Source organism: Amblyomma maculatum, chromosome 4 (assembly GCF_055883805.1).
Source record: "Amblyomma maculatum isolate TAMU_Amacu chromosome 4, ASM5588380v1, whole genome shotgun sequence".
Taxonomy (NCBI): domain Eukaryota; kingdom Metazoa; phylum Arthropoda; class Arachnida; order Ixodida; family Ixodidae; genus Amblyomma; species Amblyomma maculatum.
This window is the reverse complement of record NC_139347.1, coordinates 94417342-94434943: the sequence shown is the minus strand read 5'-3', so window position 1 is coordinate 94434943 and position 17602 is coordinate 94417342. Positions and strand designations below refer to the sequence as shown.

The following is a 17602-nucleotide window of genomic DNA, read 5'->3' as shown; positions in this document are numbered from 1 at the left end:
GAGAAGGCAGGAAGCGGTTCGCAGCGAAACCGGCAGCCACGCTCATTGGAATGACAAGCACAGAGCCAATTGGCCGGGTCGATGAACGCTCGCTTTACCACGACCGCCGACGACGACTCCTTTCTGTTTCTCCTTACCTTTATTTTTCTCAGTTCTAGCCACTCTCATTCCTTTCTCTTTTTTCCCCCTCTTTTCAGGCCCATTTTCATTGCGGACCGTAGCGAAGGATCAAAGCAAGGCGGCCGGTGGCCCAAAGTGAATAAGAAACGCGGCTGACCCCGGCTGCTCCCCCGGAGCTTCTCCACCTTCCTCAAATCATGCCGTCTCCCCAGCCGAGCATCCGCGGTCTTTATCGGAAACATGTACGTGTATCGACGGAGAAAAGATTGGCTGCCACTCGATTTGTCCAGAGCCCTGGTACGGTAGCGAAATTGCCGAGGTGAGGGAGCTGTCTGGCTGATTTTTGTTTCTTCGTTCCTTCTTTGTTCTCAATCGGGGCTCTTTGTTCCCGATCATCAGGCGGATGAAACGCGCAGAGAAAGACATCAATAATGAATGCCTAGAGAATACTTTACCGTGCTGAGTGAGAAGCAGCGCCATCATGGGACATGCAGAATGCCATGAAAACAAAGCCTGTTTGGAACTCTAGTTGAAGAGTGGTGCTGCTGAGGAATGTCGAATTGTAGGCTACAATTGGTTATAAAGTCAGGCATCTGCCAGACTGTTACTACGCTCCACTTAATTGAATTCACACAGTAGCACAATACTCAGTGGTAACGTTTGAACCTCAAACGATAATATTCCTTATCAATAAAGTCACTATGAAATACACTTGTGACTGATCTTCAAATCTGTAATTATCCCAACTTTTTTTTAGGACCTTCCCTGATGACATAGCATGGAGCTACATTATGAGCTCATATAGTACTGGAAGAAAACATTCTTTTTTCTTGTACATACTAGCAAACAATAAATTTGAACTTCAAGGCTTCCAAAGCCAGGGCAAAGAAAACTGTGATACGCACCACCCCCTTCCCACAGTATCCCGCGCTGATGCTGTTTATCACAGCAAAAGAAATTTCGTTTGTGGTAAAGCGATCAATGAAATATTACCGACCGTCAGGATACTGCACTCAGCGCAGCGATTCGATGTCCCTCAAGAGAGTTAACGTTTGAGCTAGTTGGTTGTCAGACATAATTACTGGGTATATGGAGAAACACAGACACATACAAGAAAGCGCCCGTGGTGTCTTCTTTCTTGTGTGGGTTGTGTTGCGCTGAATACCCTGTAATTATGATTCAATGTTGCACCCGGAACGGCAGTTTTTGTTCAACTATTCGGACAAGAGAAAACTTTACAGATTTTTGTTGTAACCGTACTGTTGTACGCAGGTCAGCCACATCGAGCTTGAGACACGTGTTTTGGCTAAACTGTACTGCAAAACGATTCCGGATGGTCTTGTCATGTGAACCTCTTCTGTGGGCTGTTACTTGCGTCAGATGACGATGGCGAGCATGCAGCATCGCAGTTTTTACGCCACTGCATCCCAATTCATTACGTGAGACCGACAGGTGAAAGTGATGGAAATAATGCAGGATTTTACCCACATATGATTGGGACTCCAAAGTGTGCTGTTTTTGTTTTCCAATGACAAAGATGGTAGCAGTATCCACAGCCAGTAGCTGGAATGAAGGGCTGATGTGCAAATCGTTTGCGATAGCCAATTAATAAATTCGCAGTGCTTACTTAGTAAGTAAACTCGCGTGTAGTCGAGTTTGGTCAGTTCCTTTGTTAACGTGGCTTTCTATTTCGGATAGAGGGCACTAATATGTGGAGGCTCCGGCTCTCATGGCATGAACATATGATTACACTAGCTGGCTTTAGCAGCACTCGCTATATATGTTTACAAGCTAAGGGGGCGCTCGTGGACACTGCACCGAGAAAGGGCGAAAAAGTACGTTTAGCACCTAGAAGAATACATAGAAACGAAAGTTTTTAAGGCAGTATTCGAATTTCACAGTGCGTCTATGATGGTGTCGCTTGATGCAGAGCAGCTATGAACAAAATACAGCAGATTTCAAACGTACTAAATGCTATTCTGTAGGTGGAAAATCTTTAAAACACCGTGAAGCGCACGACGCTAGGAGTCGCGATCGCGACCCATAGAAATTCAAGTAAGCAAAGCTCCGAAGCAGTTAGAGTGTAAACTCTACTACACCAAGTAACCCACTGTGAACTTAAGATCGCTCACACGAGAGAGCTCCAGTTTCCGCCAATGCTCGCTTCTTCGTATTCACCGTCCGTAGCAATACCTTGCTATACGAGGGATACCAGCTGCGACAAGGCGCTGGGTGCTCAGTCTCGCCATGGATGGTGCGCCGCCGGGCCGTCTGTGCGTTCGCTGCAACGCAAGAGTCAGGCCGCACCTGATCATCCAATATCTCGGCAGGCCCCCCAAGCCACTCCCGCAAAAAGCAAAAAAAGCGCGGCCGTGCCAGACAGCTCGCCGAGAGCCCGAACAACACGAAGCCAGACTAACATATTACCGAGAAGCTTGCAAAGCACGGAAAAGAAGCAGCAGCAGCCACTGGGGCTGTGGTCGATGGTTTACGCTCGTTAAACGTGATTCAAGGATAGTTGAATCGAACAAAATAGTCATTCACGCAGCCGTTCGTGAACTGTTAGCAAGAGATTTGAAAGAGATTGTGACCAAATATGCAACAAATATCAAAGACAATATATTTTTAGTGCGCTCCGATAATGTGTATTGTGAAGCCGAAAATATGAACCAAAGGCTCGACATCCGCTAGTCGTTTACGCATATGCACGGGCTGTTCATGCATATTCACAAGCTGGTGCATGCGCTAAGTTCGCCTACTTATGACGTGCTCAAATTGTTCCGATTAGACAGAGTTTCATCCAAAAAATCAGCTCCCCAATGCCATAATAAAAAGACGAGGGAAAACCCTGCAAATTAGCAGACGACGGCATTGACGACGGCACAGATGATTGCGACGGCCGACACCAGAGCTCTTCAATATTACCATATGCCGATATACCCATAAGACCTATGCATAAAAGTACGGCGGTTTTAATTAAAATATTCAGGTATTAACGAATAGTGTTGGGCCGTCATTAAAGTAAATTGCGTCTAAATTAGAAACATTTAAATCCTGATAATTTCGCCACCATTTGGCAAATGGAATCTACAAATCATTAGACAAAAAAAACTGCCTAAACATACAGAGTCTGCAAGCGTCACCTCGTGTGTGTACCGACGGTGTTGGCCGCCTGCTACTGTGTTCGCTTTTTTTTTTTTTTTTCTGGCTAAGTACTGTCTCCAGTGTGATACCTTGCACTATTTTAACGTCAGTACTTGCGATATAACGTAATCTTTCAGAATACGGAGAAGGTCCGAGCGGACAGTGAAGATTTTTTAGAAGTACATGACTTTCACTACATAGGGTAATGAATCAGTTTCAAAATAGATTCCCTTCATAATTTTACTGCATACCTTCTCATACTTTTCCTCAAAGCACGTGCTAATGTTTCGCTACGTTTATCTTGCATGTGTTTCTATGGGTGGCGCTCGCACTTGTACCCGAATACGTTTCGCGTCGTCCGTAAAAAGACGTTTCGCAGTTTTTCATACTGTTTTATAATGTTTATAACTGATCTGCATTAAGATACAAAGACGTTATAGGCCCAAAGTTAAATTAGAGAACTGCTTTAAATTTTTTTTTTTTTTTTTGCCATGTATTCCTAAGGGAGTATGGATCTAGGTAGAACGAGAGGAAGAAGAGGGCTACATAGCATGAAAGAAGCACTGCACAAGGGTACAGAAGGGAGGGGGGGGGGGGGGTGGAAGCCTCAGTTCGCAGTCGAGCCAACGTTTCGACAAGTCCACTTGTCGAAACGTTGGCTCGACTGCGAACTGAGGCTTCCACCCGCACTTGTCGAAACGTTGGCTCGACCTGCGAGCTAGCTAGGCTCCCCCCTTTACCCCTCTACACTTCTTCAGTGCTTTTTAATAAGCGAGATACCTGAGTAATCTGCGATACCTCAGTAATCTGCGATTTGCTGATGACATTGCCTTGCTTAGCAACTAGGGGGATGAACTGCAAATAATGATTGATGATCTAGACAGGAAAAGTAGAAAAGTAGGCTTGAAAATCAATATGCAGTAGACTAAGGTAATGTTCAACAGCCTCGGGAAGGAACAGCAGTTTACGCTAGGTATCGGAGCACTGGAAGTAGTAGGCGAATATGTCTACTTAGGACCGGTAGGAACCGCAGATCCGGACCATGAAAAGGAAATAGGATAGGGATGGAGCGCATTTGGCACGCCCTCTCAGATTATGACTAGCAGCTTAGCGGTATCGCTCAAGAGGAAAGTATACAACAGTAGCATCTCACCTGTACTTACCTATGGGGCTGAAACGTGGAGGCTAACCAAGAGATTTCTACTTAAGTTGAGGCCAACCCAGAGGGCTATGGAACGAAACAATGGTAGGGGTAACATTTAGAGATAGGAAGCGTGCAGAGTGGGTCAGAGAAATAACTCATGTTACCGACATTCTAGCGGAAATTAAGAAGAAGAAATGGACATGGGCAGGACATGTAGTGTGAAGAGAGGATAACCGATGGTCGCTTAGGGTAACAAACTGAATTCCAAGGGAAGGGAATCGTAGTAGAGGCGGCAGAAAGTTAGGTGGGCGGATGAGCTTAAGAAGTTCGCAGGGGTCAAGTGGATGCAGCTAGCACAGAACCGGCTTAATTGGAGAAATATGGAGGAGGCCTTCGCCCTGCAGTGGGTATAGTCAGGCTGACGACGACGACGACGATGATGATGATGATGATTATGATATGATGATGATGATGAATAGTCGTGTTAGGCCTACATTTCAGGCGGCCCAACTTGGCGCAAGCAGCGGCACCGCATCTTAATCTTGTCACAGACCAATCTTAAAATTAAAAACTCGAAAGTATGAAAACAGAGATCGTTGCTAATAAGCAAGCAATTGCGTATGTAGTATGTTGCATTAGGGCCGTGAAACCTGCACTTCGGTATCGTGGCAGGGAAGCGCACGCGGATAAGAGCTTAAAGGGCAACTCCGGTGGTTTTTTCATCATTTTGTGTTTTTGGTTGAATTACATTCCTCGGCACGTCCTGACACCAACACAAAAAACCGTTTTTCTAAATTTCAATTAGAAGTATTTTTAAAAAGGAAAAACAGCAAATCGAAACCAAAACTCCTTTCACCACCGGAAACGACGTCCCACTTGATGAAATGGTGACGTCACACTCAGTATTAGGAAAACACTCGTACGTGCGTTGGATGGTGAAAATAAAGCATGAAAATCATGACGCATTGCACAAAATGTCTGAGGTAGTTCAATATAAGCCTCACAATTTCATAATCAGGCGGGAAGTGAACAATAACGCCAGTATACTGTTTGTGACGTCAGAAACTCAGTGTTGCCGGCAGAAATATTCTCAACTTAAGCCACGAAAGCAGCATATTTTAAAGTCGTGTTGCGCGAGAACGGATTATCGTACGGCGCCCAAATTTTGTAGACTGCGTCAGGACGGAGAGGAGAATATACAGAAAAATTTTCATTTGAATATTCGAAAGTCAAAAAACCTCCGGAGTTGCCCTTTAAGGTGCAAACTTGCAACCACCCGGTGCTATCTGCGGCATTTTAGCTAAGCCAGTAATAAGTATTTTCTCAATACCTAAAGAAATGGCATCCTCTCGCAAGAATGCCGATGGGAACCCTAAATTGCTGACTTAATGTGACGGCAAAAATATCAACTTCTATAGGTTACTTCCTTCTGGGCCGTTAATTACATTCCACAGTGACAGTAAACGTTGGGAATGAGCCTCAAATTTAACTTGAAATTGATAACCTCTCATTTCTGAAAATGAAATATCTAGCGATGTCTCGGGAGGCACCGATAAAGCCTCTACAATCGCGTAATACATTTTAAGAGTTTGCACCAGGGATATGAAACACTAGCCGAGCATCAAGACGGCAGGCGAAGAAAAGAGGACAAAAATTTATGACACGAGAAATGTCACGCTGACTTGGTGCTCATAAACACATGCGGAACTAATAAGGTACCCTATGATAACTAATCTGACGCTTTCTTATAATAAATTAGACGCGGAAAGTTAACTATTAAAACTAAACAATTCAGTTACCCTTACAAAAAGACTCATGACGTTTGTCCGGTACGGACGCGGTGTCGCCCAGTTGTCCGTGGTGCCTGTTGTTTGGGACAAGTTGAATGCCTCGGTCCGATCAATAAGTTTACATTCCGAGCAGGCAGCTTCATTTCTGACTCAGTTGAATAGGGTACCGTCTCCTCTGTCATTTTGAGCCGCAAGCCCCCCCGCTTCCCTCTGCCTTCCTCAATCCCATTATGAGGCTACAAAGAAGGCAAAGCTTCGGAGAAAGAACTCTAAAAGTGTCCACTATGCATTGTTGCCAGCATAACAAAAGAAACAGCAGCTAGCCACCACGCAATCCCCCACCCTATTGTTGCGTTCGCCGGGAACCAGGGATCCCACTGCCCCCAAGTATTCACGCAGTTTCCTTCTTTTACCACTCGTCCAGTCCTTTTTCAAACTTTCTTTTTGTTAAGCGCATGCTTAGCCTTTGTCTGTCTCAGAGGTGTATTGAACGCCTGTTTCTGCTAGGACTGTCCGTTTGCAGCAGGCTCAACACAACTGGATGCCCTATGTTTCAACAATGGACTTAGCGGCTGGAAAATGATATGTTTTTCCTGGTTTGAAAGTGCCTACGAAAATACTATTTCCTTTAAACTCCCATGGTCACAATGAAAACACTGCCGTATACAGGTCGGTGCCTGCAGTAAGCACTATGCGCTGAAACTTGGCTGAAACATGCTTTCCTGGCTTCTGTATTAAAAGGCAAATAGCCTCAATTCTTAGCTATGGCTTCACGATCGCAAAGCCATTGTCACTGCTTCATGTCCGAAGTGAAGGGAGCAAGGTATACTACAATGGTTAAAGTTAACATTGTCTGCCCAACGCGCTTATGATGATGTATTCAAAATACTACCATTAATAACAATGCCACAAAGCAGCATCTGTTTAAGTCTTTGTATTCAGCGGTTAAGCTCCTTAACTCCCCGTGTCCTGAGAGGCCCGGGTCGGCGGTGGTTTAATCGGGCTCCAAATATTCTCAAAAGTCAGTGTTCAGGCTCTTTTAACGGATATTTATATTTACATGGCTTAATAGTGCTGCCTAATAATCATTTTTGTCGTATGCAGCTGTAAATGGTATCCTAGTGGTGTTTTTTTTTTAAATTTCTCGCTCATATTTAAACAAGAGAAAATAAATTCATCATTTGATTTGACTACAGATTGACCTTTTCCTGTGCTGCAACAATGAAACAATATACAAAATTCATTTTCGCGTACGCAAACCTTTTCTGGAGACACTACAACCTACAGCAAGTAGAAAGATACCCCTAAGCCCAGGATACAGCGGCGGCCTGAGACTAACTAGAGAGAGCAAGCTGAATCTTCCCACCAACTTTACTTTCTGCTAATGTGTGAATCGAGATTTACAGCCCGTGGTTCCAAAAAGCTGTTAGCATTACTACTTTAACGGCGTTTTATGATGTTGTACTCACTTGGTCGGTGCATGGCTGCTGGCAGTAAGCGAAAATAAAGTTTCAGTGTTCTCTAACAAGGCTTCTATGGCCCTGGAAAGCTTGTAAATGAGCACTTATTTTGTTGTCATGTTCGGCATTCAAGAACTGAGCGGCGTCGACGGAGCATCAATGTAACGAACATTCCCGATACTTGGCCAACTAAAGGCAGGTTGCATACTGAGTGGGACCGTGCAAGCGGCGTTTTTTAAAGCGATTGCCGGACTATGCGCACGGGCATGAAGCGCGGTAACAATGCGTCTACATGGTTTCGCGCCCACACAACAGTGCTGCTTCATTTTGCCGTGAGCTTGAATGTCCGGCTCTATTGGTTCTGTGACGCAAATGTACTGGCCTTATTTTTTTCAGATCACCGTGTACTTCATGATGTCAGCGCACGTTAGAGAACCTTTGGTTGTCGAAATTTTCGGTGTCCTCCATTGCGGTGTCTATCATAACCTTAGTCGCTTTGGGATGTAAACACACAAACCAAACCATCTTTTTCAAAAAGATCGGGACTGCACTTATTCTTTCAGAAATATTTTTAATCTTTTCAACTAAAATATATACAAGCCTAACTTAGTCTGAATAATAGGTTTGCTTTGAAGGGGTAGACTTTAAGCGCACAGAGAGGAGGTTGGGGTTGAAACATCGCAAACGACCCGGCTGATTCAAGCCATAAGGAAGCCTAGACCGTCATTGCGAGTCACCTATTATAGTCTTATTTCTTGTCACGGTAAAACAGGGCAGCCCGCCAGAAATCACCTCAGTCAAAGGCGTACGTGGGTGGGGGGGGGGGTCTGGGGTTACACTTCTTCCGCCGAAATTTTAGACCGTACGTCTACTCATCGTGCTGCAATTTCCGAGGTCATGTTCTTACGTGTTTGACCTTGAGCCGGCGGAGCGGGCCTACACTATTAACAGCGCAACCTTTATCCATATCTTCATCAGCGCTTAAATAACTCTATTTTAGACGTATCATAGCTTAACATTTCTATGTTTTGGTTCCTTGAATGTTTTATGTTTACTTGCAGAGAATTTACGCTGTCGCAGTGTAGCACAAGAAACGAACGATCAGCGTGGCAGGCATCTCGAACCGAACAGCCCGGGCAGTGCGTGCGCACCGTTCACCCGCCGCCCAACTTTATTTTCTTCTTTCGGCTGCTGGGAACGCCGATCTAAGCGCCTCCACTTTACAGCATCGTTGTGCGCTGCAGGGTCCCCCGTCCATACCCAACGGCGAAATGTACGTGCCTACGGTGCAGGGAGGGGGGTGCCACGGTGGTAGGCAGGTCGGCAGATATGCCAGCAACATCCAAAGGGGAGGCCCTGGGCGGTGTCTCCATGTCTGTGGGTTTTGAGGTGATCTAAGTACACGAACTCTTCTTGACCATCCAACAGGATAGTCGCCGACTATATCATCTTGCTGAGGACGCGGTACAGGCTATCGTATGGGAGGTAAGAGGCAATTTTACAGCGTCTCGCCTTAGAAAAACATGCGACGAGTACGTAAGGTCCGGGTGCACGCAGACCTGGTGGTCAGATGATCTAGGCAGGACTGGGCGCAGGTGTCGAATGCAGTCCTGAAGTCGTTGATGATACGGCAATGACTGGGATGAGCAAGCCGAAGGAACGAACAAGTCTCCAGGAAGCAGCCGGGGTGCATCGAAGACGAGTTCGACCGCCGAACAACCAAGGTCACTGCGAAGAAAAGGGCTTAGGCCAAAAAGCACTATTGGAAGGTGGTCTGCTCAGTGCTCACGATTAAGGCTAGCAGTGAGGACAGTCTTTAGCTGACGATGAGCCGCTTGACCATGTCATTGGTACAGGGATGGTATGCTGCGGTGCGGTATGTTTAGTGCCGCGAGCACACGGGTGAGGGAAGGGAAGAGGGTGCATTGGAACTGGCGGCCGCGGTCCGTAGTGACAATGCCAGGGCAACCGAAGCAGAAAACCCCAGCTGAAACGAAGGCTTTGACAACTGTTTCCGCAGTGATGTCGAAAATGGGCACTGCTTCGGACCAACGAGTGAAGCGGTCGATCACCGTCAGAACGTACCGGCAGCCATTAGAGGGAGCTAGCGGTCCAACCAAGTCGAGATGAACGTGGTCAAAGCGAAATCCAGGTGGCAGGAAAAACTGCGGTTGAGTCTTTTGTATGGCGGGTAACTTTGGCGGACTGGCAAGGAAGGCACGAGCGGGCCCACTGGCTGACGTTGCTATTAATGTTCGGCCATACGCACCACTGGGTAACAAGGCGCTGTGTGGCTCTTGTGCTGGGGTGGCAGATGTCGTGAAGTGAATGGAAAATGGCAAGACGAAAGGCCACCGGGAAGAATTTACGCTGTAGAACCGATGACATGTCGCACCAGAGCAGTCCAGACACAGGCGGATTAGGCACGAGCTGTAGACGGAGGACACGGGGTTGATCACGCAGGGCTTGAAGCTCTGGGTCTTCTAGCTGCGCCCGTGCCACACATTCCCACTCCACAGCAGACGTAGTCACGCCGATGGAGGTAATGCGTGTAAGTGCATCAGCTACCTCATTGTCGATGCCTTTGATGGGCCGGACATCTGTTGGGAACTTCGATATGTAGGCCAGCTGACAAAGTTTGCGAGTGACTTACTTGGAAGAGTTCGTACGGAACACATGTTCCAGAGGCTTATGATCCGTAAGAACGTAAAATGATGGCTGGCCCTCCAAAGTGATGGAAATGCTGGATAGTGGAGTAAAGGGCAAGCAGCTGACGGCAAAATATGCTGTCTGAATTACTAGCGCTCATTCATATACACCTCATCTCAGGATTTCAAAACAGTTCGCTCATTTAGAAGCGTTGTTATACTTTACCTTCTTTCAACTATTTTCCCTTAATTTTCTGGATGTGTTATGTTTTAGTCCTTGTCAGTTGTGCTGTTTCTCACGATGCGTTGCGCTTCATGCTGTAATTGATACACTGTCGACACATTTAAATTTGTACTAATGTATTCTTTTTTAAGCATTGGCTTACAGTGTTGCTGCTGTAACGTATTTCTATTGTTGAGTTTTTCGTTTGGGGCCCGGAAAATTGTCAGGCAGGATTATCTTCCTTTAACTCCGAGCTCCAGAATTTTTTTATAACTCGAATAAATAAAATTTCAATTGAATTTAAATTTCAATAAGTATACATTCTGCTATGAACAAATGCATATGTTACTTGTCTTGATAGTGCTTAGCGTTCAAGTCTGTATGAAGCCTTTAATACATAAAGGCATTGACAATGGCAATGCATTTATTAACCATGCAACTGAACCCTTGACAAATCTTATAACGTGAGCACCGGCCTCCGTCCCCGCCCTCCGCGCACGCATGCACTCACGCACGCACGCGCACACACACACACACACACACACACACACACACACACACACACACACACACACACACACACACACACACACACACACACACACACACACACACACACACACACACACACACACACACACACACACACACACACACACGCGCGCGCGCGCGCGCGTGCGCGCGCGTAGAAACTTTCTGGTTATGCCACTGGCCACAGCTGTAGTGGATTTTGAGACTTGAAAAAGAAAAAAAATAAACTGTGCTCCTCGTCTTAAACGTGGCAATCGCACGGCCTGTGGGACAAGGCAATCGCCCGCTCCCTCTTCATTTATGCTTTCTTTAAAACGATGATTTACATTACAGATCACACCGACTGTATTTTGAAACCAGTAACTGAAACCGTACGTTACCGGGAATTTCTTTGTCCTTGCTCCATGGAACCTTCATCAGGCACTCGAATGCTGATTTTTGATACTGTGATATGTCCATTGAAATGCACAGTACAGTAAATAATGGCCATTGGAAAGAGAGAAACGAGATCACCAGAGACGAAGATTACGAATATTTACGATCCGAAAAAATACTATTGAAAGCTTTCCTGCAATATTCGTGGTTTCGGGAAAAGCAAGTAATTAGAAAAGGTAAAGGGGCGCTTTAAGGCTTCTTATTCACGTGCAAGTGCGATTGAAAGAAGGGGAGGAAGAGGAATAAGAAGCCATGCCGTCAGGAACAGAACCTTCGTCAAGCTTCGATTCACGGATTGGCACCAGCTCCGACAACTGCGAGAGCTGCGCGGCGGATGGCGGTGACCTGCAACCTGCGCGGCCGATCACCCGGCCAGAGCCGCCCCTGTTCGCCTCCGCGGAGACGGTGGTCGCTTCGAAGTACGCGCTCTGCTGCGCCATGGCAAGTGCCATCGTCGCTGTCCTGCTCTTGGGAATGACCGGCGCAGTGTGGTACGCTTTTCCTCGTGTCTCTTTCTTCGTTCCACGCTTTCCTTGTGCACCATACGAGAAAAACATCGTATCTAGGTGTATGCCTTTTCATTGACAGTCGCTACTGTTTTGAAGGAAAAACGTTAGCTGGTAGATTAACTCCGATTAAACCAAGGAAGATGTGCGAAGGCACACTGCAGTGTGGTATGCATGGTTTTCCTGGCTGGTTTAGCGACGAGTGTTCGGCAAAGCGTTAAACGTATTCACATGGTTTGTTGTGGGGAAGGGAAAGACGCAGTACCTGTCTCGCTTCGCGGTGGGTACCTTGACTTACCAATACTTAAACACAATTGGCAGCGCATAGTCGTCGGATCGAATCCGTATCAAAAACTATCCTCAAGCATGATGAGGCTAGTTTGCTAAATGTGAACTGAAATGGTATGAGGCCTTCTTGAATGGCCTACTAAAAACCGTTTGTTTAAATTGTGATACCAAATCACGCGATATTTTTTCTCGGACATACAACCACTATAATCGGATAGAACGTTTAAAACAACTGGCATTGCTAAATATCAGCAGTGGCACGCGAGATGTCTATTACTGAGCTGAAAAGTAGCCAGTATCAGTATTTCCCTAGGCCAAGCAACCCAGATGCATAGGAATTATTGTGCCTTCAATTCAGTTTGACGGTTAGATTTTTAGTAGGCAACTAGAAAAGCCCTAACCGCGGAAGAATTCCTGTCACGGGGGAATTGTGTGTGTGGCGGTTACAGACCACTTCAGATGTATCGGAATATAAACGACTTTCCTAGGTTCCGGATCTCCGGATTAGTGTTTCTGCAATTTTAGAAAACTGTATGATCCATGCTCATGTCAAGTAACATGAATAGCAAATGGGTCACAATGTTTGCAAATCTTATCTACTGACGAGAAGACGTGTGTTATTAAAACTCAACGAATCGACGGTTTTGCATGCATATTGTCATAAAGTGTACACATAACGAGAGAATCACTCAAAATCTATATTATCATGCGTAACAAAGATCTTCGGACAAGCATTTGCATTTGTGACAGCGTAGTAAACTCACTCTTTTGAGAACGATGATTCCCTGTTGGAACTGCAGAGCACGTAAGAGCCCCCCCCCCCCCCCCCCCCCCCTTATCTGAGCTCTCAAAACTGCTGGTATCAGTTATAAACAACTGATATGCTCCAGCTGTAGCATATTCCTAAGCGAAGCAGAGCGTTCTAAATGTACGATGTCATCGATGTAGCGCCTGAAAGGGATCCTACTCGTAGTGTTGCCGAAAAGTGAAATGAAACCCTCTTTGCTTCCTAGCTTGCATGTATGTAAAACCGGCTGCAGAACTTCGGCGTTAAGTGCCCTCAATATGCGCCGCATGCAGTTAAGTTCTGCAGAAAAATAAACATTTTTCTCTGTTCGTTTCGACCATGGAAGAACATAAGGTCGCCAAGATAAATATTGTAGTTTAAACTTCGTGTCCAGAGTAATCAAGCAGTGCATTTTTATAGTTCGTGATGCATAACACACATCGTTAAGACCGCTGCGATCCACATAGCAGTCCACATGGTGGAACCAGTCCACCTGCATGACGCCTTCCTGCGACTATCTTCAGCATCCTTCAGCGTATCTTCGAGTGCGCAACGGGTTCAGCTTCTTGCGAAACAGTATAGTGGGTTCCAGATAAGAAATTTTTGAAACCACTTGCACTTGAGGATGAAAGCAAAATAGTAGACGACAACAAACTCGTGTAGACGCCTGAATACATCATTATATTCTTGGACGGTAATCGCAATCAATGATTTTGGTGCCTTTACATCAGGCCACAAGGCCACACTATTGCAGTTATGTACCGTGCTTTTCAACACTGCGAGAAACCCCGCTTCGGTGTCGAAGTGGTTACGGCGCTCGACTAGTGTGCTTAAGTATGCAGGGTAGAGTCCCGGCTGCGGGGGCTGTTTTTTGATGGAGGTGATAAGCTAAGTGCCCATGTACTGTGCGGTGTCAGCGCACGGTAAAGAACGGCGTCTCTCATTCCCCGAGTCGCTTTGGAACGGTAAAGCCGCGAAACTAAACCAAAATACTTCGTGAAGACAACTGATGTGGCCGCTATATATAGCAGCGACGATCCCCGCGCAGTCAATTATAAGGACGAAAACGGCTACCGTGTTTAGTCATCGGGAGTAGCTGACCTGCTACTGACACTGGATGTCGTTCTTTTAGACAATAACTGTGAGGTGTTTAACTATAGGTCCCCTAGAAATGGGTTGCAACAGTTAGACCTCAGGAGAAGTTTTTTTTCTCTAATGCAAATTTAACATTATGCAAAATACCAGGGTTAGCAAACATATGAAGTCAATTTCATTTCACAAACTTGCCCAATTCAGCATTCTTTTTCAATTCTGCCCTCACGCTGCTTTGATGCCACGCCGAAAAATCCGGTATCTCAACGTGCAAGTGGCGTTCTATATTGTCGGAGGAAAAAAACTCATCGACGATGATTCCCTCGCAACTGATTTTTACATTAGCGACGGTACTTGGCGCTGTTTTGTCTGACCCCTGGATATATACGCTGCCAGCTATTGTCTTTCTTTTTTTATTTGCCGCCCATTCAGACGAATATAATTTTTACACTACGTCAGGATGCATTTCTGAAGACACGAAAGAGTTTATGTTCTTGCATCTCCAGTCAGAACATAGACATTTTTCGCTTAGTTTTCATTTTCTTCACCAATGCCGACAGGTACCGCTACGTGATCCGCCCTAACATGCTACCGTCAGCCACCAGCGCCGCCGCACGCTCCCACGAAGAGCAGCCCAGGGTCCTGGTGGTTGTAGTCGAGGCCACACAGGGCTCCTCGGCTGCGGCTACGAAGCCCCCTTTCATGCGTAGCGGCAACATCACCACGGCCAGCGTGGAAACCGTGACGCATCGCCTGAGCGATGGCACAGACGTCACTGTCCAGCCAAAGGAAGCTCCGACTGAGGACCCCATGCCTGCGCCTTTGTGACAGTGACGCCGGAAAGCGTAATCACCAGCTTGTCGGAAAGAACACATGCCTCGCATGTGTGGAAACAAGTTCAGTGGCACGACGCTCAAAGTTAAGCTTGCGCTACGAGCCAGCACAATGGCATATGCTTCAGCTGTATTCATAGGGATCTGTAATATTAATAGATATGCGGATAACCAATAAACATGATTTCTTTAATGTACAAAAATAGGTTCCTGCGTTGAAAAATAACTCGTAGTTGTAGCTGAGGCTGCGTTGTGTGTTTTATTCGTCGGCAACGTGTGATTTATATGTTATAATACCATTCTTCTTCATTTTATACAACGCCGTTCCTCAGAGGCTGATTTAAACGAAATTTTACTTTGTTTTAAATGCCCCTTAATACATTATGTACGTCGTAAATCTAGCCATGACAACTTTTTACGTTTCAAAACAGAACCACTGCTGTTGGTATAAATGATTAAGAAGTTTTGTAGCGCACAACGCGTGCGCCTAGAGACGTAGCGTGAAGTTTGCGAACTTGCATATATCATATAAGCATGGATAACCAAAAGTCTTCAAGACGTACACCATGACAATGAAGGGATCACGTCCGGCATGTAGAAGGCTAGTCGTTGAAATACGTATCTATATATAAGCGTTCTCTTTTATTCCCGACAAGAAATTGACAGCTGGTTGACATTGAAACGGTGTGTAAGTATAGATGCGTGAAAGGGCTCGCCGTACGCGATTTGGAAATTTGGCGAACTGCGAATGTTAGTGACATAGAACGATCTCATTTTTTTGCTTTTCCACGTGGCTTTCTGGTGTATTCTTGGTCTAGTCTGAATGAAATTATGTGCCTCTTCGTTATGGCAATTTTGTCCAAAAATCTGGGTTCTAGAAGTTCTTGAATACTTCTAATGTTCATGAAATAGCCGACAAAGTTTGGTTAGATGACGAAAGCTATCGTTAGGGGCGCCACCACCTATCGAGGGCTGCGAGGGGCAGACCTCTCCCGCGGCGTCTGCTACAGTTTCGCTCGAAACTTTTTGTCATGACCGTGCTATTAATATATTTGTGAAGAGGAAGAAGTGCACAAAGAACATGCCAGTCAGTGGCATCGTGATCGCTGCGCGTGCTGGATCTGACTGTGTTCGCTGCCGCTGTGTTCGCCGCTGATCTGCTCAGTCCTGCTGATCAAGTCCTGTTGATCTGCTGAATAAACCCCTCATTCTTACATTTGGTGGAGGTGCCGGTCAAGATCTATCCTCTCGCCCTGGAACTTCGCAGCCGTACATTACCACCTCCTGCGATGCCTGAGGACGTCAACCACCAAGCCGTACAAGTTGGCTCGGCCATCATCTGTCCCGGCTCCCTCCGCCAGCGAGACCTCGCCATCTTCAGCGGCACTGACGACCACGATGTCGAGGACTGGCTCACATCCTATGAACGAGTGAGCGTTTACAACAAATGGGACGCGGAAACAAAGTTAAGCAACGTCATTTTCTATCTCACCGCCGTAGCAAACCTATGGTTTCGAAACCATGATACGGACATTCCATCATGGTCCGCGTTTAAAGCCAGTTTCTCTGAAGTTTTCGGCCAACCAGCTGTGAGGAAACTCCGCGCTGAACAGCGCTTGCGTACGCGGTCTCAGCAAGTAGGCGAAAATTTCACGAGCTATATCGATGACGTCGTCTACTTGTGCAAGCGCGTTAACCCACACATGTCAGAGGCCGAGAAGATCAAGCACATTCTGCAAGGCATCGATGACGATGCCTTTCAGATGCTGTCGGCTCGAGATATCCGCACCGTCGCGGAAGTGGTCACACTGTGTCAAAGTTATGATGAACTGCGGAAACAAAGGGCCATAACTCGCGCGAACACCATGCGCTCTGAGTCCCTTGCTGGCCTGACAGATACAGGCGAACATTCTGGGCTCCTGCCACAAATTAAGAGCTTCATTCGGGAAGAAGTTGCTCGACAGCTCTCCCTTATATCCTGCCATCGAGAACCTTCCTCACACCTAGCTCCCAGTTTGCGCCACATTATTCAAGAACAGGTAGCTGAATCTCTTCCTCCAGCCCCTCAACCCATGCCTGTTACAGCGCCGTTAACATATGCGGCTGTTGCGGCCCGACCGCCACCTACATATGCTCCACCGCCACCTGCCTACGTTCAGCCACCTCCTGCGCCTGCGCGAGAACCTGCGCAGTTTATGCGACCGGCTCCAAGACCTCGTAATTCTTGGCGCACGACGGATAACCGGCAAATTTGTTACACTTGCGCGCTTGCTGGACACATTTCTCGTTATTGCCGCAACCGTCTCCCGGTGTCGGCACAACCTACTCATGGTTCTGCATACTGGTCTCCGACGCCTCAGTATTCCGCACCTACTGAGCCTCCAGCCCGCCCTCAGTTCTCCCCAGACCGCTCAGCCATGTCCGACCGCCGTTCACCGTCGCCGCGACGCCGCTCTATCTCTCCGATGCGACGTCGACAGAACGCTTCACATGAGGAAAACTAGAGGCCGCAGTTCCTGAGGGGAGAACTGCGACCCAGTCGAACTTCCCAAGTCCTCATCTGTCGCCGACAAACCTAATTGAAGTTTTCGTCGAGGGTGT

The 17602-nt window shown here is 46.6% G+C and overlaps 1 protein-coding gene across 1 annotated transcript; it reads left to right on the top strand.

The window, feature by feature from the left end:
• The first annotated feature begins 204 nt into the window (after nucleotides 1-204).
• Nucleotides 205-15175, top strand: LOC146191686 (uncharacterized). The gene is made up of 2 exons (XM_084599976.1): nucleotides 205-439; nucleotides 14729-15175. Exons 1-2 carry the CDS (start codon nucleotides 318-320, stop codon nucleotides 14994-14996), a joined length of 390 nt encoding a protein of 129 aa, XP_084456102.1. The 5' UTR covers nucleotides 205-317; the 3' UTR covers nucleotides 14997-15175.
• Nucleotides 15176-17602: the final 2427 nt, after the last annotated feature.

Coding starts and splice junctions, on each gene's coding strand:
- LOC146191686 (XM_084599976.1), top strand. CDS start 318: ATGCCGTCTCCCCAGCCGAGCATCCGCGGTCTTTATCGGAAACATGTA. Junction 440..14,728: donor ACGGTAGCGAAATTGCCGAG/GTGAGGGAGCTG, acceptor CAATGCCGACAG/GTACCGCTACGTGATCCGCC.